Source organism: Gymnoscopelus braueri, assembly GCF_963280865.1.
Source record: "Gymnoscopelus braueri genome assembly, chromosome: 17".
NCBI lineage: Eukaryota > Metazoa > Chordata > Actinopteri > Myctophiformes > Myctophidae > Gymnoscopelus > Gymnoscopelus braueri.
Genome location: NC_137617.1, coordinates 34,815,843 through 34,840,070, shown reverse-complemented (window position 1 = coordinate 34,840,070; position 24,228 = coordinate 34,815,843). Strand labels below are relative to the sequence as shown.

At 40.6% G+C, this 24,228-nt stretch overlaps 1 protein-coding gene across 1 annotated transcript; it reads left to right on the top strand.

Moving 5' to 3' along the window:
* The first annotated feature begins 13,091 nt into the window (after window positions 1-13,091).
* LOC308104479 (inward rectifier potassium channel 16-like) lies at window positions 13,092-23,581 on the top strand. The gene is made up of 2 exons (XM_080454912.1): window positions 13,092-13,232; window positions 20,468-23,581. Exon 2 carries the CDS (start codon window positions 20,478-20,480, stop codon window positions 21,762-21,764), a length of 1,287 nt encoding a protein of 428 aa, XP_080311038.1. The 5' UTR covers window positions 13,092-13,232; window positions 20,468-20,477; the 3' UTR covers window positions 21,765-23,581.
* Window positions 23,582-24,228: the final 647 nt, after the last annotated feature.

Genomic DNA, 24,228 nt, shown 5'->3' with positions numbered 1-24,228 from the left:
CAAAGTTGCTGACTTGACCAAAAAAGCAAGTGGAAAGCATGGAAAAAACGCAAATGGCTGGAAACACTTACAAGCCACTCTCCTCCACTGTTTCAATCTACAAATAAACTCCAGAGGATTTTCCAAAGCTGTGTAGAAGTGAGATGAGAAAGAGAAGGGGATTGGGGGAAAGAAAAACTGACCTTTAATTTGTCTTTCTCATGCAACACGCGTTTATGTTCACATTAAATGCACGTTGACCTCATTTGCATTTTGCACCAAACGCAATACCGAAAGGGCACAAATTCCACAGGTCATGTCCAGTAACTGAAAAAAAGAAAGACAAATAAATATTCACAAATCATTCATGGACATAGTTTAATCAGGAAAGTTGTGCTTCCAGCCTGTGGTCAATGGGTTACATAATATCAACAAAAAACATCCTCAAAATAGCCCTGTTAAACTAGGTTATGCAGTGATATGCTGTGTGATCCAATAGTGAAACCACCGTGTCACTTTTGACCCACTGTGACGCAAAATGCAGAAATCCTGACAAACGAGAATTCCGTAACCATCATGATATCCAGCACAAAGTGAAACCATCTGGGCGTCCGGGCGGCACAGGGGTAATGTTCGTGCCCACCACTATGGATAATGGGATTCGATTCCTCCACGGTGCCTCTGGCTTGGCCGGGTGCTTCAACGAACACAATTGGCCGTTTTTTTGCAGATAGGAGCAGGGGAGGTCGATCTCTGTCGCTGCACAAGCGAATCCTACAGGTCTGTTCAGCACTTAGCAGAATAGGGAGGGATATCGTGTTCCTCCGTACACATTACAACCTCTCGGTAAAACTCCTAAGAGAAATTGTAATAGTAACAGATTTAAAAATAAAAATGAATAGATGAGCGCATTGTCCATGGTTAAATGAGACTTTGACCCTAAAACTCTTCAGGCCAGTCATTGCTGAAAGGACGTTTAATGTATAATGAAACTGTCCACAGGCATGTACGCAGAGTCTCTTCAGATGGCATGTACGTAGAGTCTCTTCAGATTGTTGTTTTTGGCACAAATCTTCCTGGAAATACCAGTGCAACACTCTTTGAACCACTCCAAGCAAATGCACAGTAAGTGTCAATTATCTCTCCTCTCTCCTTCTAGATGAAAGCTGTATAGTGTTACAGTGTAAGTGATGTGTGTACAAAGTTGCTCAGGACGACAGCATAGAAGGTTGTTGTTTCCCCCATTCTGCCCTTAACCAGCCACTGATTGATTGTCACAGTCTCACTGATTGTCTTTAAGGCTGTTTCGACATGCCCCACGTAGTGCACTTCGCTTAAATGGATAGATAACGATGTATAAATTAAATACACAGTGTTTTGACAGCGAGTGGCTCTAACCAATCACTGTGATTCTCTGCTCCATCTTTAAAAATCATTATTTGTGAATGAGCTTCAAGCCTCATCAGGCAGTCTAAACAGTGCGGTGTTGATCACTTTGCTGGCTGTGTCAAAGGGGTATTTTCACCTCGGCATAGAGAGTAATTGAAAACAAGACTCAGACTTCCATCATGGAAACCTACTGTATTTATTCAAACCAGAGGAGATGTCAGCATGCTATAGGCCCATCTAAAATGCTGAATTTCTAATTCATGCTAAAATTGGTAGAAAGCTCACCCAAAAGAATACTGTCAATCTGATAGGAAACTTTGGAGCTGATCAAGCGTGTCCAAACCATACTGGTATAGTCCAAGCCGCAGAACTTAAAGTCAATGGTATTTTTAGTGCAGCTGGAATCAAATCCTTTGAAGCAAAATATTTCCAAGACATTCTGAAAGGCTGGATCACATTGTCCAATACATGAACTTTGGCAGATCAAAGATTGGACATGAAATGACTGATCATGTTTCTCAAACTTTGAAAATTACATAATTGTGTTAGAAAGTACAAGATACAAAGTAAACTCTAAACCAAAACTTTAACTCGGTGAAGACAGACTTTGAAGTCTGCTCTGCACAAGCATGGCTGCCTTGATAATGTATTATTAACTGAGAAAACACAGGCCTATTTTTATTGAGGTACCTGACAGGCTGTTTACACTGGTTGTACAAAAGGCAGTAAACAGCACAAATGGACTTAGGAAATTGTGTTTTGTTGGTAAATTGCAGCCACCTAGATTTTATAGATTCATACTCTCAGGGTGGCACTATAAAACAAAGTGTTTATCATTCATTTAATCTATGATTAAAGCCAAGCAGGTTAATAGATGCCTTTGATCTGTTTACTGCTCATCTGTTAAGACACTCTGATAACGGATGCTGTAGGACTGCACACCGCATTGTTTTAGCATACTGAATTATTGAGAAATTATTCTTGATAGCATTACAGCCAGTGTTGATCGTTTATTTATTAGTTTATTGACTTATTTAAGGAAGCATAAATCAACAGGAGACAAATCACAAGGAGATAGAGGATGTGAAAAGCAGTGACAAGAAAAACGAGTGGAAATGGAAACCTCCAGCGTTTGCCAAATGGCCCCGTGTAGTTCTGGGCCGGGATAAAGTAGCTGTTTCCCCTTGGTGGTGCTGGGGTAGATTAGCATCACATCACAGCCTCATGAGCCATGACATAAGAATGCTTATGAAACTCAGACACAGTACATAGCCGTTGCTTCTGAATGAAACAAGAGACACAGAGTAATCACTGGAACCTGACGGGTCCTCAGCCAGAGCAGTGCGCCTGAAATTCCCTCTTGACCAATGTATTTCTATCGGTTGGTTCTTGTATACTTATTACTTAACATACAGTATGCATATACTGTATATACTGCATGCTTGGTATGATTGAACATCACAATTCAAACAAACACTTTTCAAGGTTTCAGATATAATTTTAAAGACAAACAAGACAAGTGTTAACCTAGATCTGGTGTATCATTCCAAGTAGGGCACACGCATGCACGCATGCGCACACTGTGGTGTAAGCTAATAAAGAGAACAAAGCCTAGGATAGGGTGACAAAATAGAGTGTCATTTATCCCTCTAGATCCAAGTGCAACAGACTACAGAGAACATGTTGAAAAGGCTGAAGGACAGGATGTGCTCCCTTGTTCCAATTAGAGCTAGACCAATATTAGTTGGGTCGATATATATAGGCTATTATTGTCTCCACCAGGCCGAAAGGCATGGCGAGAGAGTATGTTTTGCCCCCTGTCCGTCCGTCCGTCTGTGTGTGTGTGTGTGTGTGTGTGTGTGTGTGTGTCCGTCCGTGTGTCATTCTGTCATTTTGTGGACAGCTAATCTCTGGCACCGTTGGCTTGATCGCAGCGAAACTGTGCACACACACTCCCTGGATGCCAGAGCAGAACCTCTGCTCCAATTTTTTTTCACATGGGCCAAAAATCCCCCAAATCGGTACACAGTATCTCTATAGTCATTAAAAGAAACGGCTCATTTCAGATTTTTCATATTCCATCCTGATTGGCAAAAATTGTCTCTCAAAGTTTGCAGGAGTACTCCGTTTCGAACAAAATGCCTCAAATCATGAACACAGCATGCAATTTCCGTAAAATTTTGCACACACATTCCCATTAGGCAGATGAAGAAATGCCAATTGAAAATGTTCAAATCAGCCTCATGGTGGCGCTGTAACAGGCCGATTCGTGTTTTTACCTATAACTGCACCGATCAGTGTAAAACTTTGTATGCACACTCTCTAGAGGCCAAGGAAAAACCTTTGCCCTGCATTTTTCACATTTGCCTTTTATAGCGCCACCAGGAGGCAGACTTATGTAAAACACATTTTTTGATATTAAGCCTTCAGATTTGATCCAAATTTCACGCAAATCGGTACACATGATCTCTATAGTCATGTGATCAAGACGGATCTGTTTGATTTTTCATATTCCATCCTGATTGGCTAACATTGACATGTAATGTTTGCAGGAGTGGCCCTGAACAAAATGCAGCAAATCATGAACGCAGCGTCCGATTGCGGTGAAACTTTGAATGCACATTTGCACTACGTTGAGGAACAAATGCCACCCTTTTAACATTGGCCTGTTATAGCGCCACCAGCAGGTCAAATTTAGCAAAACACATTTTTAGAACAAAATGCCTCAAATCATGCATGCAGTGTCCGATTGCCATGCACGGCCTAGGAATAAATGGCACCCTTTTCACATTGGCCTATTATAGCGCCACCAGGAGGCCATAATAACCTACCTGACCTGGCGGAGACTTGTGCTCCGAGGAGCACTTTTTCTAGTTTGATTTTGTTTTCAGTATTTCTTAATTTTTTTAGCTACAAGCTCACAGTTTGAAATTGTTTGTGGTTGAATATACAATTCAGTTCCTGTGTTTATTTTGCATCTATCAAAAAGGTATTTGTATTTATTTATTTTCTAATAAGTTAAATGTTCTCAAATCTCAAATGATTAGAACATTTTGCACTTATTGAAGAAAAAAATGTAATCGATGGTCATTCGTGCTCTAGTGCCAATGCTGCAGCGGTACTCTGTTCTTTGCAGCCCGGTCCAAGATGTATTGCCTTCTTGACTCTTAGCGTCTTGTATATTTGTAAGTAGCTGACCTGTAGTGAACCAAACTACAACAGCTGTTATACAGTGCACAATGTTGAGGGTGGCCGATAAGGTTCTTACCACAAGGTAGATTGTTTGCTTGCTCTGCCATATAGGGAGAGGAACCATTACATGCCAAGTGCATACACCGGCCAAAACACACACACACACACACACACACACACACACACACACACACACACACACACACACACACACACACACACACACACACACACACACACACACACACACACACACACACACACACACACACACACACACACACACACACACACACACACACACACACACACACACGATAGTGGAAAAAAAAAACAAAAAAAAAAACATAAAAATATAATATAGGCATTAAATGGGGCATAAAACTGTAATATTAATGAATTTATGTAATAGTTAAGTTTAGGTTATATGTGAATGGGGCGGTAGAGCTGGTGTCTACTGTAAGTGATGGAAGGTTCCTGGTTTGATCACAGCTTCTCCAGGCTTTGTGTTTAGTGTCCTTGAGACACAAGACCTGCTCTCGATGAGCAATTTGGTGCCTTGCATGGTTGCCTTTTATGCACATTGTGAAGTGTTTTGGAAAAAAGGTGCACGTTTTAGGCAGGATATGTTTGTATGATAATACATTAGAATGAAAGAGACAACTTCGTGAAATTCTCCATTTAAACCAAATCATAGAACATGAAAAAGGGGAGAAAACACTCTCATTGAGTCCATCTAACAAATCCAATCTACTCTCATTGAAAGCTCATGTAAATCAATCTGTCCGATACAGCTATAACTCTCTTGGAAACAAGAATTTATTGCTCAAACGCTGAGAATACTTGCTGTGTTCACAGTCCCAGTTTACCATTTCTGTGTGATTTGGCCAATTACTGAGTCTTTTGACGACAGGTACAAGTCAGGATGTTGGCAGAAGAACCTCAGTTATTTATAAAATTCTCTCCCTCTTTCTTGAAATGCTAGAACTGAAATGTATTTTTAGAAGGGGGCCAATGGCAGCCTTCAGATTTTTGCTAAGGCTTTGTATTGGACTGCTCCAAGACCCCCTGAGATCCTTCATCAGAGCTCACTACCCAAGAGTGTGGTCATGTACTTCTGCGGATCATTTTTATTGGGAACAAATTATTTCTTTTTCCTGGAAGTGAGGCGATTTGTTATTGGTCCACTTTGTTAAGATCCCTGTTAACTGACCTATGGCGTACGCACGCACGCACGCACGCACGCACGCACGCACGCACGCACGCACGCACGCACGCACGCACGCACACACACACACACACACACACACACACACACACACACACACACACACACACACACACACACACACACACACACACACACACACACACACGCGCGCGCACACACACACACACACACACACACACACACACACACACACACACACACACACACACACACACACACACACACGATAGTGTGTGCTTACACACACACATGCACGCGCACACATTTATTCACTCAGAAAATATGCAATTGGGTTCATAAGAATAAAAATTGGCGCTCTTATCCAGACATAGTCTACCCTTTGACACCCACAAGAATTTAGTGTGAGGACCCCCCACCGTGTTACAACCAGAAAAATAAAACAATCTGCCTCTGTGTTATTTGATATTCTTTGCCTTTTTGGCCAGCACATTTTACCGAGGCATCAAATGGCATGCATTGCTTTGTTTTTGAAGCCAGTGGCCAAATATTTGAAAGTGAAAAAAATATATAATATGAAATATTATATAAACAAATAATATTGTTTTTCAGACAATGACAAGCATTACATAAAGAATTACTTTAAATGTGATGAATTGGTTGGTGGGAGCCCTAAGAGAAAAGTTCATGGTTGTAGGATAGTTGACACAAAACAGAGGAGTCTGATTGTTCTAAAAATAACACTATTTGTAGTTAAATAAGGAATTTGGTGTTGTATCTTCAAGTTATTAATGACTTTGTCCTGCAGTTAATAGTAGTGAAATACCATTAAATAAATAATTAAATCATACAGTATAAGAAGCTTAAAATGTTTTGCCATGTTGAGAATAAGGGCCCTATTTTTAGGTCCCAGGCGAACTTCACAAAGCATAGTCAACAGCATGGTGATGAACTTTTTATATTTTTGGCACATCTGCAGGGCCATTACCTGCATCACATTCACGGTGGCGAGGTAGGTTGGATTAGGCTGAATATTGTCACTGGGTGTGTTGCAGGTGGATTCAGTCAAATGATTACTTTTCATCACTTTTAAGAGCATTGCGCTGCTCTCAGTGCAAAGGCATATTGGTATAATTTATATATATAAATATATATATATATATAATAACATAATTTGTCATCACTCGTCAACAACAAATCAATGAAACCTCAAACTGTTAATGTTCTTTGGGGAAAATAATATGCAGTAAATATGTCTGGCATTGGTTTTTAGAGACGCATTTCTCAGCGTAATAATTTTCTTACACCAAGAAAGTCCAGCGATGAGACAAACAGAACATGGCACTATGTAATTTAGTTAACAAATCAGTAAACCAGTATATTATGCCTTCAATATTCTCTGTGCGTCATAATGTACAACCGTTTTGTTGGATACAATAATTTAAATGTTGTTGCATGTGGGTGAGAATGCTACGGAGCCCCTGAAGGGACATTACTAGGTAGATTGTTTTAAGGGTAGGATTTTTTTTTTAAAGGGTCACTTTATTTTTAAAAGCTGGCGGTTTATGTTTTGTGGTATGGGGAAAGAAATCATATGTTGGCAGAAAAAAAGAGGAGGCTATACAAATAAATAAAAATAGGGGGTGATATTTTTTTAAAAGGGGAAGGATTTTTTTGGGGGGTTAACATATTTTTCTATAGTTGCTTTATTATTAAAGGGTGTATAAAATTATCTTTTTAGAGAATTACATTTTTGTAAAGAGGGATGATTTTTTTAGCAGCACGGATGGACAGAGCACCAATATAGGGCATAGCAGTGGCGGCAATTATTTGGTGCCACAGATAGAAAACCCATTAATTTTTACCATAGAGATATCTGAAAATATTTATATAAATTATTTTAAGTCACCCAGGCTCCTGGTGAATCATGACCATAAAACATTTGATTCTGTGTAAAAAAAAACACTTTTGAAAACCACATAAAAATGGTATTTATTAAATATAGTATATCATGTAATTAAATATTCAAATATGTTTTTGTCATGATTCACCAGGAGCCTGGATGGCTTGGTTCCAGGCTTGAAATAATTTAGGGATAAGGGATAGGCTATAATAGTCAGTACATCATTAAGGTGCAATCGGAGTGGCAGGCTGTATGGAATAGGCCAGGGCATTCACAACTGCTACATTTAAAGGAGAATTCCGGACAAATTAAGTGTTATCTTTGATGTCTCGTTACTCACCTACCGATGTGAAAAGTAGCGGTTTTTTTTTTCATATATTCCCCTGTCGTCATTTTTTAAACCCCCTCCGTTGTTATAATGGGAGCCGCTGGGTTAGTGAAGTTCGTCTATTATAACCGACGCAAAGTTGTTTTTTTCACTACTAGTATTCATAGTAGAGTCTCATGATAGTCAAACATGCGTTGAAACTATCTGCGAGGCTGCCGTCAATGGCGAACGATTTAACACTGGTTGCTTGTTTCCAGATTCTGGCAACACGAGTTGCCAGGTTCTGGAAGAAACAAGCAACCAGTGTTAAATCGTTCGCCATTAACGGCAGGCTCGCAGGAATTTTCAGCGCATGTTTGACTATCATGAGACTCTACAATGAATCGTAGTAGAGAAAAAAATAACATTGCATCGGTTATAATAGACGAACTTCACTAACCCAGCGGCTCCCATTATAACAACGGAGGGTGTTTAAAAAATGACGACAGGGGAATATATGAAAAAAAAGAACGCTACTTTTCACATCGGTAGGTGAGTAACGAGACATCAAAGATAACACTTAATTTGTCCGGAATTCTCCTTTAAGTAGTCATCAACTACTCCCAAAAAGTAATCAATTAACCGTGGTACAGATGTCATATTTTTTTCATCCATTAACAACGATCATGTCAAAAACATCTCAAATACAATCAGTAAATGTTAACTAATGTAGTCGGGTGGCGAGATTTCAGAGTCCTCGACTGGCTCTGAGAGGTTGTTTACAAATGAGCTGCAATCTGATTACATTAAACCCCCAACAAGCCTGTCAGAGCTGGAGATACAGTTTAACTGCAGTAACAACAGTGGGAATCTTTCCTTCTCTAAATACCTTAAATTATGTTTATTTAACATGGCATAATGTATTAAAATGAGTGGTCAAACAAATCTATGCTCAACAACAATATCCAACAATATCCACCTTCTGTCGCAGACCATTTCCAAAGCTCTGAATAGTCTACTTCTGTATGGATTATACTGTTTGAATTATACAATGAACAACTGGTGCAGTAACATTACAGAGTGGTCTCAAGCCATTGCTCTCCAGACAGGGTTTCATTTTTTTTTCAAGATTTGTTTTTGGCTTTTATGCCTTTAATGATAGGACAGTAGACTGACAGGAAATGGGCAGAGAGATGGGGAGTGACACGCAGAAAAGGTCATCGGGATTGGGATTCGTCCCCGGGACACGCCGTCAGGCGTGTCTGGAGCGCCACGCCGCGGCCCAGGCCTCCAGCCATGGTTTCTGACAATAAAATGTCGACCCTACCATCTGCCTGCTGTCATAACCATCACAACAGTGACCATATCTCCAGTGCAGATACTCTAAAATAAGACTCTATATCACTCCATCAGTGATTTGAAAATGACCCATCCTGAAGCCAATGCTCTCCAGTCGATATGCTGATTGTCCACTGACAATCAGCATATCAACCTGGGGGTAGAATGCAGAGTCGGTGTGTGAATACATACAGTACACAAGTGATTGGATGATGTCTGTGTCACCAAAAAACATCACTACCCCTACCAGAAACCCTAGCTGACCACTGAGGTGTGTGTATGTGATGTTGAGAGTATGAGATGCTGCCTTCAAATCCGGTGACATTGGGGCCCTGAGATCAGTGAGAGACAACCTGAACCGAGCCATCAAGGGTACCAAAACCATTAAAGTAACTCTGAAAATCCTGAGTTACTTTGGTGACTCCAGTGACACCAGGCGCATGTAACAAGGGACGCAAAGGTCACAGACTACAAGACTGCTCCTCCTCCATGTGATACACTGACTTCCTCAATGAGCTCAGTGAGTATTTTAGACGGTGTGAGGAGCTCAACGACATAGCTGAGGAAAGCCGCCCATACTTCAAGACCGCTACTCAACATGCAATACCAGCGCCCAACACTACCACTCCATAGCACTCACCCCATCGCGATGAAGAACGTTGAGAGGCTGGTCAAGGACCACATAGAATCAGTTTTATTGTCACATCACGGGTTTACAGGTGTAAATCAGTGGGTGAAATTTGTTTTTGTGCAAGCTTGATATAACAAGCATGTAACATCCAGACGCCCTCATACACGAGAACTGTTCCAGTTTGCATACTGTGCTAACCGCTCTGCTGAAGACCCATATCCTGTGCACTATACCTAAACCTGCCACATATAGAGAAAAGGAACACCCATGTGTGAATGCTGTTCATAGACCAGGTCAGCTTTTAATACAATTATTCCTCAGTACTTGGTAAGCTAAGTGGGTCCACTCGACCTGAGCACCTCCTCTGTAATTGTTGGATTTTAGACAGTCAGGCCCCTGTCAGTAAGGATGGGAAATAACATCTCCAACACCATCTCACTGAGCACCGGTTCCCCTCGGGGCTGTGTCCACTGCTGTTTACCCTGATGACCCACGACTGTTGTGCCATCATAATAAAGTACGTGGATGACACAACGGTGGTTGGCCTCATCCAGGATGACAAGGAACTGGCCTACCAGAGAGGAGGTGAAACAATTAGTGGAATGGTGCAACACCTGCCCCTGAATGTTGACAAAACGAAAAAGATCATTATTGACTTCAGGCGGAACGAAGAAGATCATTATTGACTTCAGGCGGAACGAAAAAGATCATTATCGACTTCAGGCGGAACCATCCCAATCACACTCCACTCTGCATCAAGGGCACCGCAGTGGAGTCAGTCAAGAGCACAGACAACCTGACCTAGTCCCAAAACACCTCATCCATAGCCAGGACGCACACGGGTGTTTCCGACCTAGTCTCAGTAACTTGGTGACGCCCCCTTCTAAGGTCAGAGGCGCGCCGTCTCTGGCGGGCTTGAGCAACGAGAGGCAGCACCGAGCGAGCCATTAGGCTTACGCCGCGCCGAACGTTGCGAAGGACACTAGAGCCCCCCCCCCCCCAGGCAGTGCCAGCCAACAACACAGCCATCTGCGCCTTGACTTCTGTGCGCTGACTGCGCTCGCCCGGTGTGGGCGGGGCTATCTACTGAGACCTGGTAGGAAACACACAGTCGTAGCCAGGACAGCCCAGCAGCGCTTACACTTCCTGTCCTCCTCACCACATTCTACAGGGGCACAATAAAGTGTACTGACCAGCTGTATCTCCATCTGGTATGGAGACTGCAATGCCTTGGACCAGACTGATAATATCTTTGGGACTTCAGGATGTGTCACACATGCACTGACCAAGTGCATGTGTGATACAAGTCCTCCAACATAGCTACTAAGAGATTAGCTGAAAAATATATTTTTCACATGCATTGGTTAGTAAGTACAACGCAACTTGATGAGTGGGAAATGGGCATTACAGTGCAGACTGTTTTGGCTTGAGGTGGAGAGACAGGAGCTTTGTAATTGGCTGGTGTACAGTAGATCCCATAAGCTGGACGGACAGCTTGCACCCGATTGGCTAGTTACACTCCATAGCCTCGCGGACGTGTGTACCATAACACCATAACAAATAACACATATATTAGTTATTTACTGTACATAACATACTGTAAAGCTTTACCAGACAAAAGATGATCCGGCTCCACTGACAAGTATGAGCGTATATTACTATTAAGTAACACTGTTCAGGACCTGTTTGCTATCAGTAACATGCATGTAATAAACATTTACACCACCACAATGGAAAAGTCACATTGACCTGAAAGGCCCTATTTCTGTCTGTAGATATCCAAGAGAAATGGCCCATGTTATTGCCATGTAAGAAAAGCTAACCTCTTTTTCCCAGACAATGCTCACACAGGGGAGTCAATAGGTTTTCATGCGTGAAACCTGAGTTAGGGTTTTTCTCTGGAGACAATGAATAGAGAATGGTTGAGAACCAACTATTAAGTAAAGGGGAGAGATATTTGAGTTAAGCTCTCACACTACTCTCAAAGGAGTCTCATGTTGGGAATAAGAGATTATCAGGCACTTTTTACATAAAAGAGAAGCACAAAGGAGGAATATTGTTCAACATTTTTTTCTCCATGGTGAATAGTGTTAAAGTACAGACCTAATTTTCAACTATTGTTAGGCACCTTGTTTCTCATGTGTCACTTGTCAACTTTGCAAAATAAATCAGCTCAGGTCTCACTCCTGTCAATGCTATAGCACATTTGCAGTAACAATACTACACTGCTTTTGTAATAGGCAGTGTGTACTGTATGTGTGTAAACATACATAACACCCACATACAAAAACATAAGATATGCAAAAAAAAATATCACACAAAAAGAGTCTGATCGCCTTTTTGAAGTGCTGTCCGAATGTATAGTGAGAATGATTATACCCTATAGTATATAGTGGACTCATCGTATCCCACGACGCATTGTGAAAAGTAGTTCACAACTGTCGGTCACTAACCAGCCACTATACCATCATGTATTGCGCTGAAAGAAAAATGGCAATGTTGATCTGATAATCAAACAATCAGCATAGGCACAATTTCTGCAAAAATTGCAACATTGTAGATCTGTTCATTTCAGCTAAGAGATTTGGAGTTTATAGGGTTCAAGTGGATCATTGTGCGACAGCAATGACATAATTAATGGCAACCTGGGTAGTGTACAAAGATTGATTGATTGATTGATTAATTAATTCATGAATTAATTCGTTAATTTTGCTAATGAGCTAATTGCATTGTCCTGTATAGTACTCCCTATGGAGTAGGGAGTGAGTAGTGAAGGAGTGAATACATATTAACACAGCAAATGTATTATAGGTTGCCACAATATATTTAAAATATAATACAGGTAATTATTGTTTGCATTATGTATCCATCCAAGCAACATTCTCCAATACAATACATAAGTTATAAGAATAGACATAAGAGCCACCATCTCCAAATGATTTATTTCACATTTATATTGTCCATTTGCTCAGAGCAGAGCATACAGGTATAATCATAAAGAACAGAACGCACACACAAACACCCATACCCATATGCAGGCACAGACACAATACTGTATTTGCACGCATAAGTGAATGAGTACTGTATGTGTTGCATACTGGTTCATATATGAAGACATTCAGAAGCACACTTACAGAGACACGAAAACACACATAAGGGAGGTGTTAATCTTTCGTTTTTGTAACTACAGGTGGGCTGGACCATTCTGGCAGGTGACATTTTTGGCCAGTGTATGAGTGCAGGAGAGCCTTCCACTCAAGTAGAGACAGTCCTGCAATTGATTCATCGATCAATTTTACAAAAGGTAAGAATCTATTGATAACATATGTTTTTGTTTCTACTGAAATCAAACCTAAAAAGATAGGCAATGTCCATTTGTAGAGGTGTTATCTCAAGCTATTGAAGCTATTATTTATGTCGAATATGTTATGTTGTGGTCTCGCAGTAAGCCAAATCCCTCTCTGTATGGGAAATGAAAATGCATTGGCATAGTCTGGAGAGTGCAAACTGGGTGCAGATAGAAGCTAAATTCAAATTTACAATTTCTAAAACATATGTTAAGTGTAAAGTCTGTTACTGATTGCCAAGTGCTATTATGAGACTGAAGTAATGGAGTGGTGACACATTTGAGATGACAGATAAGTAAGTATGTGGACAACAGAACAATTGGTAATCTGAGCAGCATTTTATTTGTTAGATGGCAAGTTGTATCTAATAAATTCATGTTCAATTACAATACATCTAGCTTAGATATTGCAAATCCGTTCATTCGTTAAATTAAAATTATTCTGTGTCATTATTGCCATATTTACTTGCTTGCGTGTTTCCATGATTGTTTTCTATTTTCAGTTAATATAAATAAGTGTAAAGTGTCAACACAAGGCTTTTTATGGTTTCAGCAGAATCGTGAGTGTTGTGTGGAGAGCAGAGCATGCTTGCATGACATCACTGCTAACAGGGCAGGAAAGACACCTGTTTCATAAATATGTGTCTATTGATCTTTCAAACAGTGCACCGCACAAGAATAAGGGTTTGTGAGATTCTGAAGGTCACAGTCAAACTGAGAAAGTGTGACCTAATAATATTACACTGAAATACAGAAACAGAAGTTGAAGAAAGCAAACGCCTACACATCACACGCGAGCTTCCACATCAACTGCTATGAGTCTTAATGAAGGCCAGCATCCTGACTCGGCTCTCCTGTACAAGCAACATTATGCAATGTCCAATGAAGCAAAACCAAACACATGTGGTCCACCAGGGTCCACTTTGATGCTTGGGTAAACTATTACCCATTTTGTAACATTAAAAAGAGACTGCTGGACTGCTGTCCAGAAGAAAGACATGGAGATTGTGAAGGTCAATAGGGGTGAGACAAGGCCCAGGGCAGAGCAAAGGCTTGCCATCCGTCTACATGGTTCTAATCCAATGAAGCACTTGATGGGTGCCACAATGTCATTTGCAGTAAGTGAGCATGTAATGAGTTGTAAGGGCCCCAAGCAGCAGAGGAAGTAAGCCAAATGGCTAAGTCGTTTCCAGAGGTCATCTCTTAATTCCTATTGTCAAGTATGGTGAGTGTAGTGGGTGAGTAACTCCGCTCTCAAAATCATACATTGCTGTATCTTTTGGCTCTGGGTAAGTAAGATATAGCCCCACACCAAAGGTATACCACCAGGGCCAAAGAAAAAAAAAAGAAAAAAGACTGTCCTTTTTTGTGTGTGAAACGTGTCTGTACTGGAAAAAACTATCAAGCCATACGCCCATAAAACTACATGCTAAAGGGCATGGCTTTCATTTGTTATACGCAGTTGTTCAGTGAGATGTGTTGTTTTGTACACAGAGCTGGCTTCTGCAACTCTACAACTGGGCACAGTAAATGCGGAGAGAACAGCTCAACCTAGTGGGTCAACACAACAGAGAGTGCTATCAGGGCTTTCAGTTTCAAATTTATAGCTGTAGGGAACATGGCGTTTTAAATGTGAATTAAGACAGACCACAAAAAGCTCTGAGCCTTAATAAAAAATAGTGTAGGGTTTTATTACTTTAGATCTGATAGAAAGGGCTGTATCATTACAAAAAATAATTTCAGTTTGTGTAATTTTCAGACCAATTATCACTGTGATACCGTATGCTGTGTATCATGGAAATTCTCCATTATAAACAGTGTAAGATGTTTTTATAGTGTGGAAGTGCAGTATATGACTATGATTAAAATGGCTTACCTAAGAATTACAATGTGTCCTCTGTCTAAGGACACATTGTAATTTGTTAAACCGTATTAAGCTTTATAAGAGCCTCATGTCCTAACGCTTTATCAGTCAAAATCTCACAAAATACCTTTTATGCTGAAAGGGGAAATCTGGGGCTAGCAATGTCTTTGAAGTTTTATTAGGATAAGCTAACCACATGCGACAAGATAGAATTATCCCCTTGATAGTATAATGCATTAAAAGTCTTACAAATACACTGTAGTCAATTAAGTCTGCCCATGTTAACATACTATACTTTTAAAAAAATCCCAAACTGTCTTTGTTACAGTGACAAGAGCCTATATTGTCTGAAAGTGCATAATGTCAGCATTATGTCTTAATAAGCCCTGCTTTACAGGAACATGTAATTAATGCTTAATGCTTGGAGTAGGAGTAGTAAAATAATATAAAGTTGACCAGCCTCTGAAATCAACCGCTTTGAATACCTTTAAAGCATTTATCTCCAGTTGGAAATGTACAGCTCTCCATTACAGCTATGAGCAGTTAAATCTAATCAATTATGAAATGTTAAAATCAACTGCTGTAACACAGACTGTATAGAAGGAAAAATAATTTCACAGCTAACAAAGATAGTCTTGAGGTCATGGGCACTTCTGAATCTATTCCAAAAAGATGGAATTCTCTTCATCCTTTTGATTTAGTTGAAATAATGCCTTTAATGCATGTGTTGATATTCAAATAACCACTTTAACTCTATATTAAAATCAATATTTCTTTCTGTTTTGATGAGAGTAAAATAATGTCTGATTGCGTTTATATTTTCTACACTTGGGATTGTTGGGAAGGGATTATGGGAAGTTGATAGGACATTATTCTATGACCTCATGGAGTGAGTTCCGCACTCTGGCATTAGGGACATTATGCGTAGCCAGGAGGAAGCAAGTCTGCGACCAGAGCCCATTTCACTCAGTCAGATAGGGGTGATGTCTTGGGCGTATAGGATGCTCTCAGTGGTTTGGCTGTGATTGATCCTTCCCCTGCCCGTGATCGCACCATGAGACCGTTCCAGTTTCCACATTCATTTTCCCCCTGCTAACCTAGACCAATTCAGTCCTGTGGCGCTTCCTTTATTGGCTTTCTGACAACTCTTTGGACTCCACCCAGAAAAAAAGGTCTTGGGCCAGTGCTTTGGACAACAGTAAACCTCTGCATGGAAACATTACTGTATGTTTACAAAGAGTTCAATGTTAGTGGGGTAAAGCTATTATACTTTGATGCAACAACAGACCACTCCTTGCAAAACAGACATTGGAATATAAGTTATAACTTCACAATGCCACCTGTATGTTGTATCATTTCTGTCTGGAAATATATAATTACAAAATTGTTTAGCCAGGTGATCTACAACAAGTACATTTCTTTGATCAGTATCCCACTTTTTATATTTTTTGTATTTTTGTATTTTATATTTATGTTACACTGGTGCTCCACCGTTCAAAGAACCCAACACCACTAATGTAGCACATACAGTACGTGTTGGACAGATTCCTCCAATTTTCTACAATGGCCACCAATGTGTCTCTTAACCCATTAAAACCGGGAAATCATCTGTGTAATTTTTTATTTTTGTGTTGGCTATCCAAAAATAGCAGATAAACAATCTACATCTGCTATTTTTGAACATTTTTGAAAAATCTTGAAAGTGTCAGAAAAATCTTGAAACATTTTGAATTACGAAAAAGTTTGAGAACTACTGATTGTCTCCGCCAGGCCGAAAGGCATGGCGAGAGAGTATGTTTTACCCCCTGTCCGTCCGTCCGTCCGTGTGTGTGTGTCCGTCATTCTGTCTGTGGACAGCTAATCTCCGGCACCGTTGGCTTGCTCACAGTGAAACTGTGCACACACACTCCCTGGATGCCACAGCAGAACCTCTGCCCCAAATTTTTCACATGGGCATTTTATAGCGCCATCAGGAGGCCAATTTGTGCAAAAAATATTTTTTGACAGTACTCCTACAGATTTTGTCCAAAAATCCCGCAAATCGGTACACAGTATCTCTATAGTCATTAAACGAAACCAGTCTTTCACATTTTTCATATTCCATCCTGATTGGCTAAAAATGTCTTCCAAAGTTTGTAGGAGTGCTCCGTTTTGAACAAAATGCCTCAAATCATGAACACAGCATGCAATTTCCTTGACATTTTCCACGCATATTTCCACTATGCCCATGAAGAAATGCCACTTGAACATTTTCAAATCAGCCTCATGGTGGAGCTATAACAGGCCGATTCTTGTTTTTACCTATAACTGCACCGATTTGTGTAAAACTTTGTAAGCGCACTCCCTAGAGGTCAAGGAAAAACCTTTGCCCTGCATTTTTCACATCTGCCTTTTATAGCGCCACCAGGAGGCCTACTTATGTAAAACACATTTTTTAATATTACTCCTTCCGATTTTATAAAAATTTCACGCACATCGGTACACATGATCTCTGTAGTCATGTGATCAAGACGGATGTGTTTGATTTTTCATATGCCATCCTGATTGGCTAAGATTGACATCTAAAGTTTGCTAGTAGTGGCTTGTTTTGAACAAAATGCCTCAAATCCTGAATGCAGTGTCCGATTGCCGTGCAAGGCCTAAGAAGAAATGGCACCCTTTTCACATTGGCCTATTATAGCGCCACCAGGAGGCCACAATAACCTACCTGACCTGGCGGAGACCTGTGCTCCGAGGAGCACTTTTTCTAGTTTCTACTGAAATCTTTTTTTCTATCGAATAGTCAACCCATGAATTCATTGACTTGAATTCATAGATTAGTTTTTGTCGCATTCCTAAGCCAATAATTTGATGACCAGCGGACCGGTAGGCAGTGGTTCCGGTAGGAGACACAAAGGAAAATCTTTGTGTCTCCTACCGGAACCGCTGCCGGTAATCAAATTATTGGCTTAGAAATGCGACAAAAACAAAAAAAAATCCATGAATTCAAGTCTCCATGGGGTGACTAATCGATAGAAAAAAGGTAATTTTCGGGGTGAACTATCCCTTTAATGGGTTAATAAGAGCCGGTTCTGTCTACAGCACTGCAGATGACCGTGGCCAATTATGAAAGATAAGTGCCCTATTCAAAGCCTATTTAAGTGGCACAACAGCAATTGAACACGTAGAAGGAAAATGCACCTCTGCAATAATAATACCACGATACATCAGAGTAGTTTAGAATATTACAAAAACACTGGACTTAGCATGGACTGTTGCGATGGGTTTTGCATCTCTAGGCAACTGCCCCATTATGATTAACCGTATTGACACAGTGCACAGAGGCAGGAAAAAGAGAATCATAGATGGTAAACATTCCCAGATTGGTATCTTAAAAATAGACCTTGAGAGCAGTCATAGAACACACACACACACACATACACAAAAAAATCAGACAAAATATGAAAGAAAACACGTGAATAAAATTATGAGGAGAACCCGCAATGGAAAAAGTAGGCAACACAGCTCGCCTCTATCGTTTCCCTTTCTTTGCCTCGTCTTACTGTTCTTGTTTTCTAACTAAGTCAAACTTTCTCTTTGCATTGTAATTAATATGTTGCAGCAGTGTGAGGAGAGGTTGGAGCTTTCCAGTGGTCAGCCAATCTTCTTGATGCATGGAATACTCCATTGTTAATTATTTCCTCCGACAACAGTGGTTGGAAAAAATTAAGAAAGAAAAAAAGAGGTGGAAAATGGGCACGCCTGGTGAAGGTGAATACAGGGCCATGTGGCCTGTATGACAGCCGCACACTAAATGCTCATGTTTGGCATACTGTAGATATTGAATGTCCTTTTGACATGTGGCAGACGCAGGTCAAAAGAGATATTACAACCACTGATTTCCTTTTTCCTATTAACCCATTACGACCTGAGGCCGATTCTACAAATGTCTTCTAAATCCTTGCAGTTTTCCGAAAACCTTATGTTGCTGAAAGTGTTGCTCAGACTTTTTAAAGCCCACAATTATATGTGTTTGGCCACGGCCCCCCCATTTCAAAATATTGTGTTCCAGGGACTCCCAGAAGCAAAGATTTGAGTTAGAAATGTTCGCTTTAAAAAAAATATATATATGTAGGCCTATTCAAACAATGTTCACGATTTTTCAAAAATAGCAGATCTACAAGCTTGTAATGAGCTTCTAGACATTCTGTAAATGCTGTGCTGTGGTACTAATTCAATTACTAATCGACTTCTCCCAGTTATGGAATCACATGCAGTTGAGAGTCAGAGAGGAGTTGAGAAGAAGCAGTATTTATATGCACTGAATGAAGTGTGTATTTATGTACAGTATGAGTGTGGGTATGTGCATGCATGTGTACAGCAGGTGTGTGTCACATGCATTTGTGTGTGTGTGTGTGTGTGTGTGTGTGTGTGTGTGTGTGTGTGTGTGTGTGTGTGTGTGTGTGTGTGTGTGTGTGTGTGTGCATGTGCGCGCGGTATGAGTTATTAAACATCAAAGCTGCCATTGTAGCAGTTTGTTCGTGATATGGCCTTTTCATATTGAACTGGTGTAATTGTATACCTTCAAGACTTCTATAACACATTATAATGTTCTAGTGATACAATTATATATATATATATTATATATTATAATATTCTAACAATATCACCAAATCCTAACCTGCAAGACAAGTTTTTGGGTCATTAACATTACAGAACAATTTGAACTATCCCAGTTCAAAATGAACGACCAATCACCCCATAAAGCCTAGTGCAGTCCAGAACAGTTTCATCAATTGAATGTCACAATCTCTCCCGCATAAACCTCCCTAAAATACACCAAACCCAAATCCCTGAACTAAAAGTTGCGATGACTGTGTCACAAACAATGTGGGTGTGTTCTGGGCCATTGCTGGTCCAGAACACATTCCACACATTCTCTATATGTTTAACCAACAATACTGTTACAGTATATTCCAAGCTCTTTCTTAACCAGATTAACCCTGGTGTCTTGGGCAAATTATTTCATAATTTCTTTTTTATTTATTTGAGTCTGGCATAGGCTCAAATACTATTGTGATTTTATGTCAATCTGTCAATGTATTGCTTAGGCCTGCTCTTGTATAGAGCAGGCCTTGCTTAGTGTTCCCTGATTTTGCTTAGCATGCTGCTCATTAATATTTAGGGAACATCCCAAGAGCGGAGCAATTAAGGCCAAGTTTAACTGTATTTCATTTGTTGCAATAAATGGTTAAATCTACTTTGACGAGTGTTCCTGACTGAAATGTCATTGTACTGTATACTTACATTGAACAAAATATTAAAACGTATTTCTCTGTTTTTGCCACAGACTTCACAAGATGTGCAAAAAGTATACCTCCGTGAGCCCCGCTGAGAATAGCACAGCCGTGACCGTGAGGACGGAGAACGGCTATCAACATAAGAAGTACCGCTATGTGCGCAAAGAAGGCAGCTGCAATGTCATATTCCGTCACGTGCCAGAGGAGTGGCTCCTCTACGTGACAGACATTTTCACGACACTGGTAGAAATCAAGTGGAGGGTGATGTTCCTGATCTTTGCCCTCTCCTACATCTTGTCCTGGCTCTTTTTTGGTATCCTCTACTTTGTCATTGCTCTGGCCCACGGTGACATAAAGGAGAACACCAAAGACCCGTGCATGTATGAGGTGCACACCTTTACTGCCGCTTTCCTTTTCTCACTTGAAACCCAGACCACCATTGGCTACGGCTTCAGGGGGATGTCAGAGAACTGCATGGAGGCCATTATCCTCGTCACTGTACAAGATGTCATCAGTTGCTTTATCGACACCTTTGTCATTGGAATTGCTGTTGCCAAAATGGCCTCTGCCAGGAAGAGAGCACAGACAGTGGGCTTCAGCCACCATGCTGTCATCAACTTACGAGATGGCTGCATGTGCCTCTCCTGGCGCGTGGGAGACTTCCGCAGACACCACATGGTTGATGGCACGGCCCGCGCTCAAATTGTCCGCACTACCATGCACACCACAGGGAAAGTGGACGTGACATACAAGGACCTCGCCATCCAACAGAGTGAGATTGTCCTGGTCATGCCCATCACCATTGTTCACAGGATCGAATCCAAAAGCCCGCTGTACAAGATGAGTCTGGAGGACTTGCGGAAAGATGACTTTGAGCTGGTGGTGTCATTTACCTACACAGACGACTCCACAGGCATCCTGCATCAGACCCGCACCTCTTACACTCCGGCCGAGATCCTGTGGGGCCAGCTGTTCCAGGAGATGATTAGGGTCAACAGGAGGTACTACAAGGTAGACTATGCCTTGTTTCATGACACTGCTAGGGTCCTGGCACCAGAGGTCAGTGCTGAGGACTTTGAGCGCAGGAAGCGACCCTCTCCGCGACTTTCCCCAAGGCTTTCTCCTCGGTCATCTCCTCGGTCTTCCCCACGGTCTTCCCCGCGGTCTTCACGACGGGCCTCACCGCATATAAATCATCAGGAGCAATATTTGAAACCCCCAGTGGTGACTGTGGAGCTGGTGAGGGACATCATCCTTCAAGCGGAAGTGGCTGTGGCCACTGCAACACCTCAAGGTGACCATTGTCATCAGGACACTTTGAGTCCTCCAAACAACGAGGGGCCATGATGGTTTTTGTGATGGCTATTCCAAAACACCATAGGCTCATGGACATGTCTTCGTGGAAAACTTTCACTTAAAGTAGAGGAAAACATACTGTAGGTAGCTATCACTTTTGAATTTTACAAGTAAGACGCGCGAACGCGGGAAGCGAACGCAGCTCGAAAATAACAATAAGAAGAATGGAAAGGGCAATTGTAGAGAAGTGGGTAGTACAGTGAAATTAGTGAGAACAGGGCCGCCACAAGAAGGCTCCATACCGCTAGCCCCCCAAAAAAATATGTCTTTTTTAAATTGTTATGTTTGTTTGTTGTGTTTTTTTTTTTTTGTAAATGTTTTTTGTCTTTGTAGTTTTTGAAATGTGTTTGGTTTAGGCATGTTGCAGGCTGTTGTGCATTTTAATCAGAGCATTGTCTACATTCCTGCGTTCTTCATGGCCCTTGTTATTTTTTACTGTAGCTGCTATATTTCTCTCAGAGGAGTGTAATTAGTCACCCAGGGGCAGGCGGATTTCTGCCACACTGTAGTGCACTCTGGCGCACTCTGGCGGCTGCACACAGGCAGTGCACGCACACAATACTGCACACAAACAGACAGACAGACACACAACCCGAGCACGGTTTCATAGTAAGCTCCACTTGCGTTGGAAGCGCAATAAACAGTGTCATGGACAAGAATACAAAACATACAATGTACTGTAGGAAAAAGTACATCCTTTGAAATGCAAATGATGTTCACTGAATGATGTCACCATCCAATTATTGTATATTCACTAAATATTTCATTTGAAAGTTGGCTGAAAGCAATAATCAGTTGCATATTTGTTGATGTGTTTTGATGTGTAAAACAGTATAGAAGCAAATAAAAGGTAATAAGTGTCCCAACAACACGATGTTGGGAATAGTTGCATGTAAAATAGTGTGCTGCTTTCTGTGTGTGTGGTGCCGTTTTAATGCAATTTTAGCCACTGAACATTGTGAATACTGCAGACTGTTAGTGTGTGTTCTAATCATCATTAATCATTCAAATATTTTTCCAAATTTGTTTGCATTCCACTGTTCTTAACAGATTCAATCCATTATAGTAAAGTTGTTTTTTTATATAATGAGATGTTTTTTGATCTGACAATTTGGCCCACATTTTTTTTAGCACCACCAATGGCAAATGAATGGGGAGTCATGAGGCAATCAGGACATGTTTCTACATTTAGGCAAAAGTATCCTTAATTAGCATAAAACTGAAATTGTTCTTGATGTAAGCAAATTAAAGATAATTTTGCTTGGCACACTGAAGCACAATACCAATATGTTTAATTACATAACTCCCATTCCTTTCAATATAAGTAGTGGTGGAACTTTATTTGTTCAGCAGTTACCACCCAAGTCATGCAATCCCAATTTGTATTATCACACATCAGAATAAAAGAAAGGAAATATAATAATGTCTGTTCATTATGCTGGATTTTTGAGAAGGAATAATCAGTATTAGTATTGCAGAGCCATGAACAAACCATAAAAACAAAGCTTGAAACGCTACCATTTGGTTGGGGTTATACAATAGTTATACATAGCCTAATTATTTTTATTAACCACTTAACCCTATATGATTTGTTTGCCGGGGTCCCCCAGGGCTCTATCCTTGCCCCCCTCATTTTCTCCCTCTACAAATGTCTCAGCCGAAAATAGCTAATCCACAAGGTCACAACACATTGCGACGCAACACATTGTACACTTTGTAGATCAGCTATTTTTGCTGAATGTTTGCCTATTCTATTCTCACCGAATGTTCGCCTGATATGCCCAGTATATGGATGTAAGGGGTCATGTGGTCAATGGACATAAATCTTAGTATTAAAGACCAAAAATAACAACCAGTTTAAACATGGCGACTCAAACTTGGCCATGACATTAAGAAAAGTTTTCAAAATGTTAAAAAAATAGCATCAATAGCAGATCTGTATTTAATATATAGACAAATGGTAGATTGTCTATTTTCAATATTTCTGAAAATGTCCCCCTATTTTTCTTTGATAAAGTAGGGCTTAAGTGGTAAATTTGTATCACATTTTACTAGCTAAGTTACAAAATATAAAAGAAGAACAATACAATAATACTTCAGTGCAGTGACAATGTCCACAACCCAACTATGACGCTCACATGTCTGGTACAGCATGTCTCTTCCCCTCTTCTAACAGGCCTGCCCAGTCATATATGGATCATGTCTCTTGTCTATGAACAAACGCACGGACTGGGCGACAAGCTTTGATGTGCAATAAACAGGCACTACCTTAACATGTGCTACTGTGACTGTGTAATACCATCAAGACAACCTAGACTTTTCATCTAGCAAAGTAGATCAATAATCCAGGCCTCATGATTTAGTTCAGGCTGTTCCAGCAGTGCCACAAAAACAACTACAGTATCACTTTACGAGGTCATGTTAAAATTACAGTATGATGCTGCTGATGATTATG

What these genes read in the sequence shown, in the direction of transcription:
- LOC308104479 (XM_080454912.1), top strand. Translation starts at nt 20,478, where the DNA reads ATGTGCAAAAAGTATACCTCCGTGAGCCCCGCTGAGAATAGCACAGCC.